This window comes from Apiospora hydei, assembly GCF_038363865.1.
Source record: "Apiospora hydei strain CBS 114990 chromosome Unknown utg000004l_segment0_segment0, whole genome shotgun sequence".
Taxonomy (NCBI): Eukaryota; Fungi; Ascomycota; class Sordariomycetes; order Amphisphaeriales; family Apiosporaceae; genus Apiospora; species Apiospora hydei.
Window position 1 is genome coordinate 8,613,905 of NW_027117363.1, and position 22,112 is coordinate 8,636,016.

At 53.2% G+C, this 22,112-nt stretch overlaps 7 protein-coding genes across 7 annotated transcripts; 5 read left to right on the plus strand and 2 right to left on the minus strand.

Annotated features, from left to right (window-relative positions):
- Window positions 1–2,039: 2,039 nt before the first annotated feature.
- On the plus strand, window positions 2,040–3,473 carry PG997_005178 (uncharacterized protein; the record flags this gene model as incomplete). Its single annotated transcript, XM_066809493.1, has 1 exon — window positions 2,040–3,473. The coding sequence occupies one exon, from the start codon at window positions 2,040–2,042 to the stop codon at window positions 3,471–3,473; it is 1,434 nt and encodes a 477-aa protein (XP_066673111.1).
- Window positions 3,474–4,682: 1,209 nt separating this feature from the next.
- Window positions 4,683–5,692, plus strand: PG997_005179 (eukaryotic translation initiation factor 6; the record flags this gene model as incomplete). The annotated part of the gene is made up of 4 exons (XM_066809494.1): window positions 4,683–4,717; window positions 4,809–4,880; window positions 4,995–5,081; window positions 5,149–5,692. 4 exons carry the CDS (start codon window positions 4,683–4,685, stop codon window positions 5,690–5,692), a joined length of 738 nt encoding a protein of 245 aa, XP_066673112.1.
- Window positions 5,693–9,391: 3,699 nt separating this feature from the next.
- On the plus strand, window positions 9,392–10,896 carry PG997_005180 (uncharacterized protein; the record flags this gene model as incomplete). The annotated part of the gene is made up of 2 exons (XM_066809495.1): window positions 9,392–10,765; window positions 10,819–10,896. 2 exons carry the CDS (start codon window positions 9,392–9,394, stop codon window positions 10,894–10,896), a joined length of 1,452 nt encoding a protein of 483 aa, XP_066673113.1.
- Window positions 10,897–12,112: 1,216 nt separating this feature from the next.
- PG997_005181 (uncharacterized protein) lies at window positions 12,113–12,538 on the minus strand (the record flags this gene model as incomplete). Its single annotated transcript, XM_066809496.1, has 3 exons — window positions 12,113–12,281; window positions 12,344–12,448; window positions 12,525–12,538. The coding sequence occupies 3 exons, from the start codon at window positions 12,536–12,538 to the stop codon at window positions 12,113–12,115; spliced, it is 288 nt and encodes a 95-aa protein (XP_066673114.1).
- A 1,068-nt stretch (window positions 12,539–13,606) lies between these two features.
- On the plus strand, window positions 13,607–15,293 carry PG997_005182 (sphingolipid C9-methyltransferase 1; the record flags this gene model as incomplete). The annotated part of the gene is made up of 3 exons (XM_066809497.1): window positions 13,607–13,726; window positions 13,817–14,940; window positions 14,996–15,293. 3 exons carry the CDS (start codon window positions 13,607–13,609, stop codon window positions 15,291–15,293), a joined length of 1,542 nt encoding a protein of 513 aa, XP_066673115.1.
- A 1,585-nt stretch (window positions 15,294–16,878) lies between these two features.
- Window positions 16,879–18,441, plus strand: PG997_005183 (CCR4-NOT transcription complex subunit 7; the record flags this gene model as incomplete). Its single annotated transcript, XM_066809498.1, has 2 exons — window positions 16,879–17,319; window positions 17,380–18,441. 2 exons carry the CDS (start codon window positions 16,879–16,881, stop codon window positions 18,439–18,441), a joined length of 1,503 nt encoding a protein of 500 aa, XP_066673116.1.
- A 1,475-nt stretch (window positions 18,442–19,916) lies between these two features.
- Window positions 19,917–22,044, minus strand: PG997_005184 (negative regulation of gluconeogenesis; the record flags this gene model as incomplete). Its single annotated transcript, XM_066809499.1, has 5 exons — window positions 19,917–20,564; window positions 20,637–21,182; window positions 21,287–21,373; window positions 21,617–21,656; window positions 21,839–22,044. 5 exons carry the CDS (start codon window positions 22,042–22,044, stop codon window positions 19,917–19,919), a joined length of 1,527 nt encoding a protein of 508 aa, XP_066673117.1.
- Window positions 22,045–22,112: the final 68 nt, after the last annotated feature.

Here is a 22,112-nt window from a genome sequence, read left to right on the forward strand (position 1 = left end):
TGGCGTGAGGCTGAAGCACGCACGCACTGGCAGAAAGTGGGGACCAAGCAACTGGCTGCACACTGCGGAATCCGATTCGATCCTCTTGAATGACCTCAGCAGCTCAGTAGCTCAGGGCAGAGGGCATCAATTACTCAGGGCCCTGGTGTGCGAAGGGGGTACTGCTCGTACGTACATAAGGTATTGTACCTGGCCTATATTTCCAGCATGCACTGCAATATGTCATGTACTGTCTCATGCAAGGCAAACTTACCTCCTCTGGCAACGTCCATTGGTCCCATCTTCCAATGGATGGATGGATGTACGGGATTTGCAATAACCAGCACAACGACCCCAGGTAGGCTGATAGGTCGGATGCAGTGATTCCTGCGGTACGCCAATTCCAACCAACATCCACGGGCACCTACATTAATTGCATACATGTATGAAAAGAGCCTTGAAAGCAGCCCAAAATTCCATCACAATGGAAGGGTTATATTATATGTTCTTGGATAAGTCACTCTGTGTTTCAGTCTTATATGCGAGGGCGAGCTGCAGACGAATACGGGGATGGGTTTACAGCAAATAAGGTAGTTGATGTATGCGTAGTACCTTGTATGAGCCGGATCCATTTGATGGCGGAATGGATGTACGCAGCCGAAAACGGCAATTACTCTCAAAGCACTTGAGGTAGGGGGCCCTGCACCACCACCATTGACGATGCTTCCCATCTAGACACTGCGTACCTACTTGTCGTATGCCAAAGTACATTCGCAGGCCTTGATCAATACAACAGCTAGGTGCATAGGTCCTATTAATGGTTATGATGTTTGAACCAATGCCTGCCTTCGTTCACATTGTTGCTCAGTTGTACGCAATATACCATATCAACCGAAATTGAATAAACGACCAGACTGACTGACTGACCTCATTCCAAGCGACCTAGCCGTCCAACCGTCCCAGCCAGCAGGCATGACCCCGCGGTTAGTTGCACTAATAAACGCCCCCCGTAAAAAAGGGCAGCGCTGCCAACTGAAGCATTAGCTAAGAAAGGCAAGGAGCGCAAGCGGATGGGCGCACCAGTGACCAGACTGCACCACACACACAAACCTTCGACCTTCCCTTTTGATTGATCCCGCACATAACGCCTACCCGGTCATTCCCTGAACCATGATTGATTTCCGCCCGCGTCTGAGTCGCTGACGGCAGCTTTCACTCCTTGATCGTTGATTCTACAATCCTCAAACTCCAACCGCGGCCCTGGCCTTCCCAGTCCTCTTTCCTGCCCTGATTTCCATCTCGAATGCTTGCTTGGTATGACGGCCAACCACGAGAGTGCTCCAGCTCCAACCTACGACCGATCCCCAAGCATTTATTAGCCACTGGTGTCAAGCTGCCTGCAACAAGCGGCCTTTTGTTCACCCACTGACCCCATTACGCAAACGCCCATTCGTCCTTTGTCGCTTCATGGTATGTACAATGAAGTCCCACCTATCAGGGCATGACACCTCGGGAACATCCCATGTAGACTGTTCCTCCAAACCAGTCATCTTGACAGACCATGGCTATTTTTCTTTTCCGAATCAGTTGACGCCCTCTCGAACTTACATGCTAATATTAATGTGCCCCCGGTGCTAGTCGAACAATCAACCTGAGCGCACATCTGACACTGACAGATATCGCTCCGCTGATGAGATCATCCGCTCCATTCTCGATGACCAAACTTCTACATCTGCCGAGATAAGCCCTTCTGGCGAGCTATTCCGAGCCATCGAGAGGTTTCACGCAAACGCCCACCGACGACCAGGCCTTGTCCAAAGCGCACGCAGGGATCTCGTTCGAAGCCACCTGAACCGTTGGGCTTCTGCCTCTGCCTCTGCTTCTGCCACGGCCTCTACGGCACCTTCACGCTCACCCTCGCTCTCCAGTATGTCGTCCGAGGCGCATAATAATGCCTCGGATCCCCGCCGCAGGTATTCGAGAGAGCCGCAGCAACCTACAAACTCTGGGATGCCCTCCTTGCCCCCGCTTCGTTCCCTTACCGCGAGCAGACGCCCCCAATGATGTCCGCACCTGGGTCGTCATCCGTCCCGGGAAGAAGCAGTCGATGGCCGCGGGGATCTGATCGGTTCTCGGATAGGAACCGCAATAGCGCTTCGAACCAGCCCGCAACGAGCAGCAGCAGCAACTCTAACGAACAGTCCGATCATATGATGCAGTCCTTATTTGAACAGCAAAACCCTCGTCGCCCGAGGGGTAACCGAACAGAGCGGGGACACTCGCAGTTGGATAGTGCATACTCCCCACGACAATTCGAAGAAGACGCAGGCACGCAACTACGGGCATTGTTGGATTTTACGAATGCACCTGGACTACAAGCTTATTCGGAGATCCCTCTTTTGTCGGACTTTGGTAGCTTACAGCCGTCGGAATCTACCGACGAAAGCCGCCGGGCCAAGAGACGCAAGCTGGACTCTGATCGACTGGCGACTGGTTTCAAGGGATTCAGGTATGGGAAATTCGGCCAGGTCGAGCCCGGCACGCTCACCATGGAGATGGTGAGCTGCGATGGTGGTATTTATTCGGATGAGGGCCAGAGCTACGCTGCTGAGAATATTCTGAAGAATGATCCCACGGTATACTGCACCAAAGGGCCACGGTGTAATATCGTGCTTCGGCACCAGGGCGCTACTGCATTCACGTTGAAGGAGCTGGTCATCAGGGCACCTCGATCTAACTATACCTCGCCGGTCCAAGAGGGAATGGTATTCATATCAATGAACCAGGATGAGCTTCTGGCTAGGACAGCCCAGTATCAGATCCAATACATGCCACCAAGAAACACCTCGCGGCGCGAGCGCGAGTCTCAACCACTGGCACCCATCATGTCGATTCGGCACAATGAGGACGGAAGTACAATGACCAGAGCTCAAGCGCGAGCTCGGCGTCTATATAACATGGGGCTGGACGACGAAGATAACGACTACCAGGTCGCGCAACTTCCAGCCGAGTTCACCATCACACCGCCGCCCTTCCGGGTGGATATAGACTGCGACGACGAGGATGATGCCGACGACGGTTTAGCTAGGGCAGACTGGCGGACACCAAGGATCGGATCCCTACCTTTCGAGAGCGATAGTAGTGACGATGGGGCAAACCTCGACGATTTTGGGTTCATCGGCAACTCGGACATCTATCGTCGACCACGGCGAGCGCGGCGAAGCGCTTTGGTGGATTTGGATACGACCACTTCGTCACGGGAGATGTCGCAACAACCCGAGGGCGGCGTCATGATGGCGCCACACGCGCGGTTCTTCATTGAGAGGGACAAGTCCAGATGCACCATCAAGTTTGATCCTCCAGTTTCTGGCAGGTTCATCCTGCTCAAGATGTGGAGTCCGCATCGGGACCCGACTGCCAATATCGACATTCAGGCTGTGGTGGCCAAAGGATTTGCAGGACCGAGGTATTTCCCGAATGTTGAGCTGAGATAGTCAGAAGGAGAGGGGAGTGGGAGCAGAAGCGGGCGAGACCGTATGAAGTACGAACGTTAATGACAATAGACTGGTGTTTACGGGCAGAATTGCATGGGGGTTTGTTTCCCCCCGCATACGTTGGCGGCAAGCATGGCATGGAATGGACTTGCATCAAGGCGTTCCGGGATGTTTGCTATGTACATACTTTGGAGAGAAGGCGATGCGATGCACAAGGCTTTCGAGGGAGGAGCCAGATGGGTGTAGGGAATGTACCCCATTTCGTGCATTGAAGAGATACCCAGTACGATTGGTAGCGTCGATGATCTTAAAATATTGGCTTCAAGCAAAACTGTCCATGTCCAACACTGCTTACTCCGAATCGTGCCACTGCGATTACCTTTGAAAGGCAATGACTGAGAATACGCCCAATGTGATAACCACCTATGTTGCATGTTATGTTGTTATGCCATGAGTGCCATGCGACTGATGCTGATTCCGTTGGCTGCAGGCGGATGCCGGTTAGTCACACGACAATTATGAACCATAATGACATCGCCCAGAACGTGGGGCAGTGTCCAATCAGGATCGGGCCTGCTAACCTACCAGGCAGTAGTCAGATGCAGCACTCGGGCAGTACATGATGGCTGCTCCACGCTTTGGTACAGCCCGGCGTCCTCAGCTACCTACTTGGGCCATTGGACAGGGCCTAGACACTTGCCTGTGTATCAGCCATGGATGCCATCTACAAGACACTGGAGCTGGAGCGAAGAAGAGTCACTACAGGCGTGGCGATGCCAATTTCGCAGCTCATTATGAGCCATTGAGTCATCACAAGAGTATACGAGAACAACATGATGAGAACCGAGTAGCAGGTACAGAGTTTCCCGGTTGGTAGTACGGGCTGTCTGTACAGGCAAGATGAGGCAGCCGCCCCACTTCCACACAATTTGCACCTGTCACCGTCAATAAAGACTTTGGGAATTCCCTTCCAAAGAAGAAGGGTGAAAAAGAGAGCAGGAACAATTGCTCTAGTACTACTCAAACAAACTACATCACGACCGCCCACTTTGATACCCACCGGCCTTTGTAACTTTGAGTCGCTCTTGCATATAAGAAGATCGACCAGAGACGATCTACCATCTACCATCTACCGACCTACAGACCGACTACCTTCCTCTCAACTCACGTACATACATCCATCCAAGACCAATCGTTTCATCTCCCACAATGGCGGTACGAGCACAGTTCGAGAACTCCAACGAGTAAGCCATTTCTTGCCCCACCACCATCGCTATCTCCCACCTCGATAAGGATTTTTGCGGCGGCCCGTAACTAACATGATCGTGACGGTAGGGTCGGTGTCTTCGCGACTCTGACAAACTCGTATGCCCTGACGGCCGTTGGCGCAAGCGAGAACTTCTACAGGTAAGCAATCCCACCTTGTCGTATCGCCCCTCCATCCCGCCGCGCGCGGTCGCTGGGCGATATACCCCGCTATCGCTATGGCTTGAAAGCGCACGAGGCTGACTTGATTCCCAGTGTCTTCGAGGCGGAACTTCAAGATGTCATTCCCATCTGCCGTACCACCATTGCCGGTACGCGCATAATCGGCAGATTAACAGCCGGGTGAGTACCTATCCAAAAACCCCCTTCGGGCCGGTTGCGCTACACTTACTGACGTTGCATGGTACAGAAACCGCAAAGGTCTCCTGGTGCCCACATCTACAACCGATCAAGAGCTGCAACATTTGCGGAATTCTCTGCCAGATGAGATCCGCATCCAGCGTATCGAGGAGCGTCTCTCGGCCCTCGGAAATGTCATTGTTACCAACGACCACATTGCCCTCATCCACCCGGATCTGGAGCGCGAGACCGAGGAGATCATAGCCGACGTGCTGGGCGTCGAGGTGTTCCGTCAGACCATTGCCGACAACGTGCTGGTCGGCTCCTACATGTCCCTCAGCAACCAGGGCGGTCTCGTCCACCCCAAGACCAGCATACAAGACCAGGACGAGCTGAGCAGTCTGCTTCAGGTGCCCCTGGTGGCCGGAAGTGTGAACCGTGGTAGCAACGTGGTGGGTGCTGGTATGGTCGTCAACGACTGGATGGCCGTGACGGGTCTGGACACCACGGCTACCGAGTTGAGCGTTATCGAGAGCGTGTTCCGACTCGGCGAGGGTGCTGCCCCCGGCAACATCTCCAACAACAAGGATACTATGGTGGAGAGTTTCTACTAAGCTGGAGTGGAGGACAGAAGTCGGGTAGTAGATAGATATGGAAATTTAGTGTCACTACATCCGTCAAATGATATGAACTTTTCAAGGAAATACTTGACTGTTCTATAGCTGAATCTCCCATTGCCAAGTGTCAGTATCCTTACCAATTTTCCCATTACGCTAGCTGCTGCCACCGTTATATATGTTGCAAGCAGAGGACGCGCAGAATAAATGAGTCAATCTAATGCCTATGCCCTAAGCGTGAGTTATTTTGGGTGCAAGCTCGGGCGAGTAATCTCTAACTAATTGAATATTGTAGCAAGCCCGAGGACAGAGGTCAGGCGCCGAATAATAATACATGATTTTCAAGAAAATGTCTACCGTCCTAAGCTACGTCGGCTAACATGAAGTCATCACCGATATATTTCGGTATTTCCAGCTGGGGAGCTTGGATATCTTTGGACAAACCCAATAGTCCAGCAGCACCGCCCAAGTGACATGGATTAGGGTTAATATCTTTTAAGGATAACAGTCATTATTAATAGTATAATAGAGGATGCGCCAACCTGGACACTGTATAACCAAGTAGACGATTTTTCATCGCACCTCCTAGACGAGGATGCTACCATGGGCATACTGATAGTCCGCCGGTCACGAGGCCCATACCAATCGCTACGGCACAATTATTTAAGAACTCATTCAGCGTCACGTTACACAAATATACCCGTGGAGTACTGTTTAGATCCCAAATAAGCGAAACACCCACGCTCGATGGGCTGTTTCGGGTATAGAATTGCCTTATGTAGCCAGACCCGAGAACATGGGAGCGATGGCAAAAATGATGACGGTATGTTGTCATCTCGTTCCAGTTATCTGATCTACCGATGGCCTGGGGAACCGGGCCTTCTCGACGAAGAAGTAGAAGGGGAGAAGGGGGTATGGGGTTCATGGCCGTGTGGCTGTATATATCCCCCCAACAATCAACTTGTCTGGGACTTGTTGCACAACCACGAACAGAAGAGACATTTGAGCCCAACCCCAACATCTAATTATAGCTAACTGTCATCTTGGTTTGGACACGTATGATAGAAAGACAGGCGGAATAACGGAATAAATGGGTCAATCTTCTATATTTACAGCCCAAACGGAGATGACTCTGGCTGCGAGCCCGGGGAGCCGGGTGAGGGCAATCACTGGCTTAGGTAAGTAATAAATGCTGCTGGTAATTAAACCTGCCTTTTGGGACCGCAGGAAAGCGTTGTTGAAATATTGGCTGGTGCTTCGATGATTGAACCAAAGCAGACCACGCCTGGGCGCCCGGCAGTTGAATGGATGGGACTTTGTCGGTTGTTGGCTCGCCCACACACACACACGGAGGAGAGAGTCTCTCAATAAATATACGAACTCAGTGTCAAATTACAACACCGTGTGTCAAAACTGCATGCAGATGTTAGACAGCCAAAATAGCATTTAGAAGGCAGAAACCGATCACTGTGATTTGCTCGTACTATTGTTGTCTGGGCCCTGCTGGACGGATTCGTTGCCGAGCAATGATTTGAGATTGATCCCCTGAAGTTGTTTTTAGTTAGGGTGGCACGACGTCACTTTGGCTGTGACCTCATAATAAATGGTAAAATGGAGGGAGGCATCGCATAATCGCAGTGCTCTGAAAGTTATGGGGCGGCATTTGTGTAAGCCAGGGCGAGCGCGCGCTGACGACGACGCAGCTCACCGTAACAAGGTCGCACTCGAGCGCAGGCTGGGTTTTGCTCTCTGTTAGCTGTTGATTAGCTTTTGCAACAATGCCATGCAGCCACAGCCCAGCCGGCAAATTGGTGTTGTGACCAGAGGCCGATGATGCAAAAAACCTCATAATAGCATTGGTGGATGGTGTCGGGCTGTAGACTCCAGAATGGTCTCAACTCGTGATGCACTGCAAATAAACACCATGCGAAGTCGGGGATACCGATTATTAATAGAAAAGATTAAGAGCCCTATGTCGCCTTCCCGTGGTAATACGTGCCTCATCTCCGGGAACCGACCAGACGACTGAAGGGTTGAACACTACCATCGATGCACCCAGTATATACGACACAAAATACCAAAACATGCAGGCTCTTTACTGAAGTAACCCAACAGACTCGAGCTGGCCAGAACTCTCGGCCGGCAATTGGGAATGTTAGTGCATTCGACCCAGCCACTTGGATGCGACCCCTCTTGATCGGATGTGTGTGCCTGGCAGCTTGGCCCTGGATTGCTGCAATCGGCAATCCTTGATGAGCCTATCTGCTAAAGTCGTCGCCAATAGATTGAAGGTGGTGTAACCTGTTGTTCCAGTATTACTTTTCTTTGCCTTCAATCAGGGACCGTCTCGTTGGTCGTTCAGCCACACCAGATTATGTGTTGATCCACTGCCAGGCCTTGGATTCGATCATGCAAGAGCACCCAACCTTCTGGTTTTGGATGCCATGAGAGGGAGCCTGATACATACAGCAGCGTCATCGGCTAGGACATGGAGCTAGAAATAGTCAAGAGAGCCGGGCACCCAGCCCAGGGAGCCCGCCCGCCCTTCTGGCTTGGTCTTGATTCACTTTTTCACTGGCGATGATGTTAAGGTGTGATCTAGTGTCTTAACAAGAGTTTGTCGATCTTCTACCGCTCGCCTTCTGCCCGCCCTTGTTAGCTTTAGATGGTTCTCATTCGGGCTCATCACTAATCTTTAATTCATCCTTCTCTGCTTCTTCTTCCCTCTTACACTCTCCCCGTCTGGTCTCTCTGCCTTTATACGGGATCAAAGTGCCAGTTCCCGGCATACCTTATTGCTAATTGCCATCGTCGACACCCAGCCAGTTGCCAAAGTCAAACCCGATCCGCAACCAGAAGAGCTGCCATCCCTGCTTAGCACGCTGCAGCAGCCCAGACCGCCCGCCTGCCGCCCGCCTTCCTCTTTTTGCAGCACCGCCGAACGGAGAGACCCCGCCTTAGGCAGGACAGGACGCGGTGATTAGCTGCAGTTATCAGCTCGTGGGAGGAGATCTGCCACTACCCTGGTCACCCGGGGCACCCAGCCTGCACACGCTGCAGAAGGGCAGCGAGTAGAAACGCTGCGTTCGCTACTAAAACAAAAACAACCTTGCTATTCCTCCTGCCGGCTGTCTCTGGCCGTCTCTTCATGCAAAACTCTAAAAGCCCACAGGCATCTCCAGTTGTTGTTGCCCAAGCCGCAACCTGACCATATCTCGCAACGGCCTCGCCTCGCAGAGCAGCTCATCTCGCCAAACAACAGCAGACTCCAGAGCCGAGTAACGGCGCAATCACACTACACACAATAAACCCCCCGACCCAAGATTAAGAGGCCTCGGCACTACCTCTCTACCCTTGTTGCAGGGGTCAAGCCCAACCTAGCACGTTTTCGATCTCGACACTGCTGCACCAAGCAAGTAATTCGTCGCAGGACCACGAGAAACTCGGAGGCGGTGGGAGGAGATCAAGTTTCCACCGGCAAAGACGCTTCTGGCATTTCAAGTAAAACGCCCCGAGATCTTTTCATCAACGACCAGCTTTTGGGCATCGTTGGTTGTATTTGAAGCGCTGGATCCTCCGGCATCCTGACCTGGTCCCTACTTTTACTCTTTCCGCAAGACCAACTTACGACTTTGCACTTTTCGAGTGCCCACAACCCACTACCGCCGTGCCCCCTGGACAGGATTAATAAAACCAATGCTAAGCGTCGACCCACGCCCGCAGGCCCCAGGGCCGAGAGGAAACGCGGAAATAGACCCTCCCTACGCGAATGACAGAGTCGGAACAGATGTGGGATCCCCAGACCCTACCTTGACCCTCGCCCATTCCGATGACAACAAAACATCGCAACCGACTCGAAGACCGTCGAGGCCATCGGATGCATCTGTTTTCTCTTCACATCAGCAACACCGCCGACAACACACCGCCCCTTCTCTGTCCCCGCTCCGAATCAGCCAACGGGCACATACGCCACCACCGCGAGGTCATATTAGACAATCATCAGACATGGGGTTCACCGGCGATGGAAGACCTGCTCGCCGGCCAGAGAACGTGTCCGGAAATCTTGATGGCCCGACACCGCCGCCCGAGGTGACTCTCTCGCCCGATACCGACCTCACACCAAAATCGCGCCAGGGGCTAACACCGGCGAGCACGACGCCATCGAAGACCGCGACTTCGGCTCCTGCTGCTGCCCCTACCACGCAGCCGCGCACTGGGCTTCTCTCGTATTTTACCAACCGCTTGAGCACTGGGCCACCATCCCCTGCGGCCCTCCCGATAGACGACGAACTTCTCAGCATGAACGTGGAGACAGCTCTGTACCCTGCGGGGGGACCCAACGGCGAGGCGTTCTCTCCGGCAGCCTACAAGAATCTGCAAACCAACGCGACAGGTCTTTTGCGTAAGATGCAAGAAGGGTTACGCCAGCGTACTACTGCTTTGCACGAGATCCAGGCAGAGCGGTCGGCGGAGAAGGAGGAGGCCGAGGAGACCAGGATGCGGGTCGTGAACCTGAAGGTGCAGCTCGAGCACATGGCCACCCAGGCCCAGGAGCAGGAACAGGCCCTGAAACAGCTGATGAGTGAGCTGACGGCTGAACGGGACGCTCGTAAGGAGGAACGATTTATGCGTATGGCCCACGAGAAAATTATGGCGGAGCGCTCCATCTCGAGCGAGGACCTCGAGGTCGGTGAGGACGAGCAGCGCAACAAATGGCGCGCGAGCGCGAGCACGCTCAAGTCCGAGGTCAGCTTCAGCGACACGGACGACAGCGCCGAAAACGACAGCGTCTTCTCGCGTAGCCGCAGCCCGACAATCTTGACGAGTGCGACGGAGAGCGTAGCCGATGTTTCCGTCGCTACCAGCCCCCAGCAGCAGGGCAAAGCCGCTGCCGCCGCCGCTGCCAACACCAACACCACCAACAACAACAACCTGGAACTGCCGCCCAAGCCCAAGTTCGGCAAGGAGATGTCGACGTTCCAGAAGCTTATGAAGGGCATTTCCGGCAACGGCGACGCCAACTCGGCTGCCGCCAACGGGGGTGCAAGAACTGCACCGGCCGCGATTCCAGTATGGCTTGGGATACGGTCAGCATGCTGCGGGACGAGAACAAGGATTTAAAGCACCGGTTGGCGCAGCTCGAGGTTGCGGTCGAAGGCGCGCTAGACATGGTCAACGGCATTGGAGTTCGGGCGGCCTAGAGATATATCATACGTACCTTGTCATTTACTCCTCCCTTTTTAGATACCTACCTACCTACCTAGAGGAGACGATGCGTATATATGGAGGGGCCCTTTTGTTTCTTTTTATTTTTGCATTGGCGCGCAAAGCATCATCATATCAGTTGGACATACAGGGCCTGGCGTTTTTTGCTGTTTTTATTCCAAAAACTATTTCTGTTCTCAACCTTTTTTGTTTACTTATTCATTCTTCTATATGTAAGACCAACGAGTTGATGCTCATTGGATTACTTAGACTTTTGGTGTTGCGAAACACTGATTAAAAAAACACAAAATGCATATAAAATACTTTTCATTTGGGGATTTGTTTGTGGTGACTGTATTATAACTGTAGAGGATATATGACCTGGCATATGATCTTATCTAGATACTTTTTCATTGCTACTGCAGACCGTGAACTGTACACCCCTCCCTCCTGGCATATATAGAGGGCATTGATACAGCCTGCAAAGAGATAGCATGTGCTAGACTGTCCAATTTCGTCGTGCCCAGTTGCTTGGAACAACCGAATAGTTCTGTACAAGACATGGTGTCAGAGCATCAGAGCCTGTTATGATGTGATGTCCATGTCGATGGGCGAGCCTTGCTTAGACTGACATTGGAATGCGACTCAAAAATACATGACCCGGCTGAGAAAGGCATGTCGCTAATGCTGCCCATGAGATTCTGACCGAGCTGGTTTTTATCATTTTGAGGACTCTGATTGGCACAAACACAGCATGGGTATTGTGAGATGGAGTCCGAAGAAGGACAGGCTGACAATAGGTGTATCAAGATGTTACTTGTGGGTGGTAGGTTCGGCCTCTAGACGTCCTCAACCTTTACACCAATACAATCTCAACGCTTCGTGAATGACACCCCTTCAGCAGGATGCTCTCAGGTTCAAAAGATGAATGGGTCCGGCCAGCTTGGCTCATTCGTCGTGCTCAGAAGATACCCAGATATCAATCAACACCTTGGGGGCTATTTGATAGCCCCCCAAAGCAGCATTTTCCCAAGGGCGTTGAAGACAGATGGTGGGAAATTGTATGTTTTGTCAATTGAACCGGCGCCGTGGCCATTGGTTCTTGTTTTCCAGTTGCCCTCTTTGCTGGATGTTTAGATATAACAATATGTACAATGCTGCTGCTGCTGCCGACCTTCATCCATCCCCAGCTCCCTGCTCGGTTTGCCCCTCTTAGTGGTGCCCCTCGCCGTGCGCAGCATCTCCGTGGTGGCTGTCGTTCAGGAACATGTACTCGTAGCCGCAGTAGGCGGCAAAGGCGACGGTGGCGATGCCGAGGCCGGGGAAGGCGCCCCGGAAGCGGTTGAATCTCGAAAACTGGCCGGTGTATCGCCACGCCTCACTGTGACAATTTCAGTCAACCACCGTTCACACTAGAGGCGAAATGATACGGCATGAACTTACGCTCGCTCCCAAGGGTCGTAACGGGGCTGGCCGGCCGAGTGGGCGTACTTTCTGACGTCGAAGCCGGTAAGGCTGGGCTTCTCGCCGTGGTGCGCTCGCAGTAACCTGGATTGGCGTCAGTCAATTGCCGTCACAGATGATGCATGGCATATGCAATTGACATGGAAGAGGATCAACATACCGGGTGGGATACATGGTGGTGGGTTCAGTGGTGTGTCGTGCTGCAATGAAGCTATTGCGGGCGGCTGTCGCTCTCTTGCTTAACCTCTCAATCAATCAATCAATTGATCCAATCTCTCCAATGGCTGGCTGACTGCTCGCTTGCCTGCTTGCTCCAAGCTCAGCTCGTTACAAAAAAGTCCGTGTGTCAGCCTCGACTTAATTGGTTGTCGGCAAAGAGGTTGGGTTATCGTTCTTAGTCATCGGGTACACAGATACAAGAGCTTTTCCCATTTTACCATGTCGGGGACGCGGGGCCCATGCACTTTCCGATGCTGCCATTCATTGTTGAGTATGCGCACAGTACCTTCCACGTAGTGGTACACGTACCTGGCTAGCAAACTGCAGATCAAATCAGATAATCGGTGTAGCCCCAAAGTCCAAAATCTTACGTTGGATGCTCCAACTTCCAAGCAGCACAAGGGAAGAAAAAAAAGCTAGGTTGGAGATTCGGGGCAAGTGAACGTCAGATAGCTCCAAAATGTCTGCATTGCTGTTACTCGGTAATCTATCTCCTCCGTTTCATGCTTCACGCCTCGAGCGAGCAGGCGACTCACGATTTCTATCAATTGATGTGTCGACACCGACAGTATAGCGACAGTATGCGAAAATGACTCGGGATACTGTATTATGCGGATCCCCGGGACTTTGCGTACACGTACATCAACAGCAGCGAGCTAGTCGTAGTCGGACCCTATGGAGCTAGAGATACCACAAGCCCTGTCGCTTTCAGAGACTTGGGCCATGGCATGGAGACTGACGAAAGAAAATAAACGGTCTGGTCTGGCCTCTTCTCACGCCCTCCTTTATTTCTCCACGTAGGGAATCGTATTAATACCGCCCAATTAGCGTGAACAGGTGGTCTTTTCAGTTCTACATCCGCAAGCTCAGTTCCATTGTGCTTGCCGACACGGAACCTCTCGTGGTGTGGTTCGATACAGAATTTCACCGCCTGTCAGCCCAGATAGAAGAAAAAAAAGCACTCCCATTCGAGCGCTGCGAGGTGTTTCCGTGCTGCCTGTTCCCCAACAACAACCCGCTATCATGGCTTCCGAGAAACGCCAGGGCGAGGAGCTCGAGGGCGATATCAACTTCATCGCAACCCCTCCCCAGCCGCCGCCCAAGTTCGCAACCGGCGAGGACTGTGGCGTTGCAACCACCAAGGTGTGTACCCTTCCCTTCACTCTACCGTACCTAGGTCAATTGACGTGAATTGACTACGATAACGCCGAAACTAACACGCCCTACCCATAGGTTGCCGCCATCCACAACCCTCCTCTGCCCGCAGAGGGTCCCGGCAATGAGTCCTTCTCCAACTACGCCCTCGGGGCGCTGATGCTGGGTGTCCCGGCCTTCATTGCCCGCAGCCTCGGCGGCGGCCTGAAGACCACCATCTTCTTCGTCATCCTCCTGGCCGTCCCGCTTCTGATTGCGTACTGGACCGTCTCTTCCAACTTCTCGCCTCGTATCAACGACAAGGTGAAGCTCCCCGGCCGGCCCGTCGAGTACTACATTACCTTCAAGAAGGACGAGGACCGCCTGAAGTGGAAGGGCCGCAACAAGATCCCCATGAAGACCTTCTACGAGATGTACTTCGATGGCGATGTCGACTTCAACGGTGACTGCCTCGAGGCCATGGAGTACCGCCACGATTGGTGCAACTTCGCCTTCACCTGGGCTCTTTTCCACTTCATCTTCTTCGAGTTCGCCCCCGATGTGCTCTTCCACTCGCGCCAGCAGGACGAGGAGCAGATCCGCCCCAACTATGACCGCGGTAACGACCACTACTCGTTCTTCCTCGGCCCCCGCATGGTCTACACCTCTGGTATCTTCTCCGACCTCACCCGCGAGGAGACTCTCGAGGAGATGCAGGATAACAAGATGGCCATTGTCTGCGAGAAGCTTGCTCTGAAGGAAGGCGAGACCATGTTGGACATCGGCTGCGGCTGGGGTACTCTCGCTCGTTTTGCCAGTGTCAACTACGGTGCCCACGTTACCGGTGTCACTCTCGCTCGCAACCAGGCCGCTTGGGGTAACGACGGTCTCCGCCGCGCCGGTATTCCCGAGAGCCAAAGCCAGCTTCTGTGCATGGATTACCGTGACATCCCCGACCGCAAGTTCAACAAGATCTCCCAGATTGAGATGGGTGAGCACGTTGGTATTCGCCGCCTTACGACTTTCTTCCGCCAGTGCTACGATATGCTCGAGGATGATGGTGCCATGTACGTCCAGCTCTCTGGTCTGCGCAAGGCCTGGCAATACGAGGACTTCATCTGGGGTCTTTTCCTGAACAAGTACATCTTCCCCGGTGCCGATGCCTCCACCCCGCTCGCCAACTACGTCGGTTGCCTCGAAAGCGCTGGATGGGAAATCAAGAGGTAAGCTCCACAGATCCCCAAAACCACCCTCACTTCATGCTAATTATCTTTCCAGTGTCGACACTGTCGGTGTTCACTACTCGGGCACTCTCTGGCGCTGGTACCGCAACTGGCTCGGCAACGCCGAGACTGTCAACGCCAAGTACGGCCAGCGCTGGTACCGTATCTGGGAGCTCTTCCTGGCCTGGTCCGTCATCGCCTCGCGCCAGGGCAGTGCTACCTGCTTCCAGATTGTTGTGGTTAAGAACTTGAACGCCAACCACCGCATCAACGGCTGGGCCTCTCAGTTCGGCCTTTCTGGTGCCCTTGCCGCGGCTCGCGCTGCTGGCAAGGCTGTCTTCCCGACCCAGTAAATCATGGACATGACTATATGCGCATATGACTTTATGACTACGGTCTCTCAGGCAACTTCGTCGGGGACCGAACGCTTAAAGTGATGAAAACACTCAGAAACACGCGAAATCTACTATAGAAAGCCCTTTAGGCGTAGGTAAGGGGCAACCGTGTATAGAGACTGGAGTGACGTTGGACTGCTTGCCAGACAGGCAGGTCCCAAAGAGAAGATAAAATACAACCGGGGCGCTCCAGATGGTGGTGGCGGTGCTCAGTGACAAGCTGTTGGGTCCTAACACGATATAATTAGAGGAAGATGAGCTTGGGCACAACCTAAGCGGGTGTGTGTTTTGGAAAGCCTGTGAAATGGTCAAGTAAGGGTTGCTTCCAGTGGACCGTAGTCAGGACCACAACTTGTGGACACAAGGGTTGATATAGGAGAAACTGAATACGAGACAGTGGCTTTCAGCCTCCACACAGAAGTTGGTATTTGCTTCCCGGTCAGCAGTGATTGATTGCATTCGTAGTGGTTTTTCCTGGTGCTCAATGTTGGACATCCAGGCATGTAAGACCAGACCTTGCGATATTGAACCAGTCATTGCTACACTAATGACTTCTATCCTGTGGCCCAACCAGCTACCGGTAGCTACTTGTTGGTTACCCACCTCCTACCCGCAATAGAGAACTGACTGAGGTTACGTAAACGTATTCGCCAGGATGTATCTCTAATAGTGCTATGAAAGAAGGAAAGAAGACACACAACAATGAGGCTCCTTGTTACCATACATCTGATGCACTGATTACTTATTCAAGGACTGACTGTCTGATTGGATAAGACGGGCTGGCCAATCGATTGATACGACGATGGCCGCTATACAGTTGTGGCTCAGCTGCCCCGCGCCACGCCCTGGTAGCACGGGCCTTGTAAATCCCGGAACTCGCTCACGAGGCTGGTGGGTTTCTGGCCTGGGATTCCCAAACCAATCGACTTCACCCGCTCTCCATGTGCATTCACGTTGTCCAGCCTTGAACGAGTGACCCCGATTGTATCGCCAAAGCAGCTGCATCCAACCCTTGCGCATACCTCTCTTTCATCCTCCCCACGTCCCACCTGCGACCGACGAGACGAAAAAAAGACAGCAACTACCACTCCAAGTACGCTTACTTGCCATCTTAGACGGGCACAAACGACACACGTTGATTCAACCCCGTTCCGTCCCTTCTACGCTTGCAGTTGCAGACACACCTGCCTGCCCAACGACAGACCAGACCCACCTTCGACCATCCAATCTTCAGCTCGAACCGCGATCCGGACAGCTTGACTCTCAACCCAAGCTCGCCAGTGGACAACAGGCTGCTCCTTTGGTCTGTCTATTCTCTTACAACTCGAACGGTCAAGGCAAGAATCCGGCAGCATCTGGTCAGACAAACATAGCTTTGTTTTATCTTTATCCATTCTGGTGGCGGCCCGCGGCTACGGCGACTTCCATGACGGACAACCCTCTCGCCCAAGGGATGAAGAAGCTATTGCGAATAGGATAAAAAAGCAATTCAACACAACAAAAACACGTACATGCAGTACTCTTAGCGATCACCTGACCGACGATGCCCCCTCAACCTCCCTCGCGGTTCCAAAATGGACCACCCGCCATCTCCCCGTATACCCATCAGTTCCCCTCCCACCCCTCCCAGTCGCACCAACCACCGTCGCTGGCGACTCAAGGCTACCTGACTAATCCTCAGCTGAGTGCCTTTGGCGCCGCAAACGGCATTGGCCTGGGATCGGGAATGGGGGCCAACGCAGGCTTCGGTGTGGGTGGTGACCAGACCGGGCTCAACAGCCATGCCGCCCGGATGGGGTTCGCCCATGCCGCGCAATTACAGCAGCAGCAGCACCCTCATCAGCAGTCTCATGTCATGGGCGGTGATCACTCTACACGGCAGGCTGGTAACAAGAGCCGCATACGAGATGTGTGGCGGAGTAACATGGATGATGAGATCGGTCTCCTCCGGGAGTTGATCGATGACTACCAATATGTGGCCATGGTGAGCAACTCTTTCAACTGCGGTTGAGCGTGGTATGCTAACGATACACGTCTCCAACAGGACACAGAGTTTCCCGGCATTGTAGGGAGGCCTATGGGGAACTTCATCGATAAAAGCGATTACCATTACCAGACGTTACGAGTAAATGTCGACATGCTCAAGATAATTCAGGTCGGCATAGCTTTATTCAACGAGAAGGGCGAAACGCCACCGAGCAAGCCCACGCAGGAAATGCTTCAGAAGAGACCGTACATTAGGAAGTACTTCGCAACTCACGGCAACCTACCGATTGCATGGCAGTTCAACTTCCGGTTCGACATTAATAAGGACATGGCGAACCAGAGCTCGATCGAGTCACTGCGCGAAGCCGGCATCGACTTCGACCGGCTAGAGCGCGAGGGCATCGTATCAAACGAGTTTGCCACCCTCATGACGACTTCGGGCCTGGTTGGACTCGAGGAAGTGAAATGGCTCTCGTTTCACGGTGGATACGACTTTGGCTATTTCACCAAGTGCCTCATGGACCAAGAGCTTCCCAACGATGGAACACGTTTCGACCATCTGATGAAGATTTGGTTTCCGACAACATATGACGTTAAACATCTCATGAAGTACGCCATCAAGCTACACTCGCTTGGTCGCCTTACCCCCAACGATCCTTCCGCAGGTGACATTCTACAGCAATTCGAGCAGAAGTCTGGTTTAGAATCGACAGCTGCGTCAATGAAGATTAAGCGTGTTGGCACAGCGCATCAAGCTGCCAGCGACAGTTTACTGACGGGCAAGATCTTCTTCCAAATACGCGAGAAGATTTTCAACGGGGACATATCAGCAGACCACGTCGGCAAGATTTGGGGACTATCCGTGGGCGGTACGATGCAAATGCCCCTGTTCACGGCCAAGGATATGGCCAACGAGAAGGAGAACAATGCCCTGTCGCAAGGCAATGGAGGAACTGCCACCAACGGTCCGAGCACGCCCAGTACTGCTAGCGTAAACCTGGTGACGACACCGGCGGCGGCGCAGTCCCATAACACAAACGGGAACAACTTCCACGCCATGACACCCGGCAACGGCGTTGGCGTCTTCGGGGCGTTTGGGTCATACCTACAAGGGAGATAGGATAAGCACCAAGGTACCCCGCTTCATCGCCCACGACGGCGACTGCCGAGTGGTTCATGGCGACGGCCGGGCGGTTCTTAGCCGGGAAGGGGGCCAAACAGTTGACCAGGAGGACGGGTCGACCGAACCAACAATTGATTATTTGACAGTGCAGCGCGAAAGCATATGTGTATGTACCATTAGGTGAAATGAACTTTTTCAGGGAAAGGGCGGAAATAGCGGTTGTTGCTGCGCAGCCCTTTTTGATCTTCGGCTGTTTTTTGTTTGGGAGGGGGTCCAATTGGGGAGGCCCCCGAAACATCAGCGGTCCGGAAAAAGGAGGCGGGGATGGAGTTGTGAATATAACGTCCTTTTCAGCGGTTACCTTTTTTGTTGGCGTTTCTCATGGCCTCTCTCTCTCTCTCTCTCTCTATCTCTCGTTCTTTCTCTAATCTGATGGTGAATGGCTTCGGTGGAAGTTTTGTGATACGGTGTTGCTTCGTGGGATCGGATGATGGCATTCTGATTCTGTCGCCAAGTCTTTACAGGGCTTCTGGCCTTCTGTCTTTATCTTACCCCTATCTATCTATACGGTCTTGGCTTTTGGTTGGGCATTGTGGCGAATGGTGTATGCGTAACATTTCTTCATAAAAGGGTGTCTTTTATGTAATTTCAAATATCTGGGTTCTTGTATACTGGTATTTAGGAGTATATGATTAGTAATTTCTACTACTACTATATGCATACAACTCTTGGGCTGGCTATTGGATATCTAGCTTCATATCCAGACAAGACACGGCTCTTGGCAATGATGGACGTTGAGACGTTTGGAGGGTTAGTGTACAATACAGCTTTGGGCAATAGGAGCAGGCCACCGGAACTGGGAAAAGAGGGTTGTTGTACCCCTGGATGAGATGGATATAGTTGCCTGGCAAGACCAACCCCTATTTCATTCGTAAATAATCATTTAAAACCGCGCTGCCACGCTTTCGATGCCGATTGAGGTATGGTATTACGTATTTCACAAACATCAAAACAAACAACACCGTATCCCGAGATTGCAAAGCGTGTGCTTGATTGGTTCCGCTAGAGTAATGCCCCTGAAACATAACTACTTTACACGTGATGGGCTGCATTGGCCGCCCTTCAGGAGATACAATATGCGATAAAGAAATAGTGGAACAATGGAAAGAACGCCGTGCGATGATGTCGATGCCCTTCCCCCTCTGTTTCCCCTCAACGCCATTCCAGTGAGAGTGTTGTGTTGTGTCATTCATGTTGCCTTGTGAGATCGTGTGAACCTTGATAAACTCCATCTTTGCCTCGCCTCAGGAGAGGCTATTGAACCGTGTGGTTTCCGTAACGCCGTTGTAACTGTAAAAGAAGAAGAGGAAATGGGTAGGGAGTAACAACCAGTTTGAAATATCACGTTGCTTGAATGGTGTACTGCTACACCCGTTACGTCGCTTGACCACCGGTCCCAACAGCCCCGACGATCACGTGATGAAGACCTTCTTGAGCAGCTCGACCGGGTAGACCTGCCCCGTCCGCAGGTCCTTGACCTGGCCCTCCTGCAGGCCCGCTTTGCGAGAGTACTCCTCAAGGCGGGCCTTACCGTAGGCGCGGTCGTTGGGCAGGAGCAGCAGGTCGTGCTCGACGTGGCTCTGGGTGTGGTGGGCGTAGGGGACGGCGCGGGCGAGCTCGTTGAGCTCGGTGCTGCAGATGGGGCAGACGGAAGACGCGAGACTGAGGCTGGTGGCGTGGGAGGGGGCCGCGGCGAGCGAGGCCGGGTGCGACGAGTGGCACGCGGGCGTCTTGAGGGCTGAGAGTCCTGACGAGAGTGCCATGTGCAGCAGCGGGATCGAGGGCAAAGCGAGGAGTGTGTTGTGCGTCGTCGTGAAGAGCTCTGCTAGCATCTCCCACCGCGATGGCGAGTACAGGGCCCGGTAGTCCGGGTAGCTGGCGGCGCGCTGCGGCGGCACGGCTAGAAGACCGCAGGCTTGGCGAACTTCTTTGGGGTGGGATGCCCGGTAGGGGTGGAGGTACTTCTGGGCGTGCTTGATAGCCTCGGCGAGCTTCGCTTTTGTATATGGCCGTACCAGTTCGATATATTGCTGATAGCGTAGTTCGAACTCCAGGTTGCTCTGTGCGACATGAAGTATTAGTGACCCGTACTATGCTTTCCCCAGACTCGACTACGGGCAGGTTCAACTTACGTCCATCTTCCGCAGCTCCTTCTTGATATCACCGGCCGTACACCAGGCCAAGGCTTCCGTGATACTTCCGTTCCTCAGGCACTGACTTATCCTGCCCATCGTTTCGAACGTCTCGACGTCAACCAAGTCTCCGATACCTCGCTCCTCGGCCAGCATGCGGGCGCTCGTCCCGTACCCCGACCGCAGCAGATAATCCACCAACAAGCGGTCGAGCCGAGTGCGGCTCCAGACCTCGTACTTGACGTCCTCGGTGCTGTGCATGTCGTAGAGCTCGGCGAGGTGGCGGACGCGGGCCTGCTCGTGGCGGTAGAGGCGGGCCTCCTCGTCGGCGAAGGTGGAGAGCTTGCGCTTGACGCCCTTCATGCGGGCCAGCATGCTGTCGAGCGACTTGAGGACGTCGTCGGGGCTCGCCTTGCCGTTCATGGCCGACGTCGCCGTGTCCTTGAGGGTGTTCTTGACAAAGGAGCCATCGCGCTCGACTTCGAAGTGGGCGGAGCGGAAGTTCTTGCGGAGGAGCTCGAAGGGGAGGCGGAGGAGGGGTTGGTCCTGTTGTTGTTTGTTTTGGTTGCGCAGGTCAGTAAAGGTTCTCGTTTCTTTGGTGGGTGTACCTTTGTCTTGCAGGGGTCGGACTAGGGAGAAGCGCAACTTACGAGAAGCAGGTGGTTCTCGTGGTCGAGCTTTGCGTACTCGCGGTCGCCCATTATGGCGATTTCGACTGGCTTGTCGTCGTCGGCGAGCTGTGATCTGTTGGCGGCCTTTGGGGTTTGTTGAGGTTCTGTTTACGAGCCTGTCGCGAGCAGAGTTTGGGTGGAAGGGGGAAGATAGGGAAAAAGGGTAAGCTCCCGAAGTCAGAGAGTCAGTTGTGAATTGACGTCGTTAGGGATCGGCAGCTAAAGGTCGCTGGAGCTGGACATGCTCGACGCTTGCAGCGCCTCGGGAGCGCCGGTGGAGACGTGGGGTAACGGTTCAGGGATACGTACTTGGGTACCCCCAGTGGGGGAGACTTCCTCATTACCATCACTGTAAAGGCCCAATACCCTTCAAGTTGTTCGCCGTCTTACAGTGAGCAGTGAGGTCATATACATACACAACATGGAACGAAACGACCGTCAGAGGCCTGCGGGTTTCCGCTGCGGCGAGACCATGTTGTCATGTTATTGGCTAAAAGCACTAGAGCTACCCAAAGCTAATTTCTGACATACTTTTCAATCAGGTACAGCATATCCTCCAAAGCTTGTTCCCTTGCCCTGTCGCCCGGCTTATGCGCCGAATACATGATCCGCTCCTTAACGGCATAAAGGCGATTGCGATCATCACACTCCTCTACCGGCTCGTCAGGCGCGTAGTTCGTGAAGTATTGGTCGCGGTACTCCTTATCCGTCATGTTGTGGTGGTCCACCCGCCACATTCCGACAGCCACTGGGTAAGGGTATTAGCCATCAAACCGTCTTGGGTATCTATAAAGGGGGACAAGAT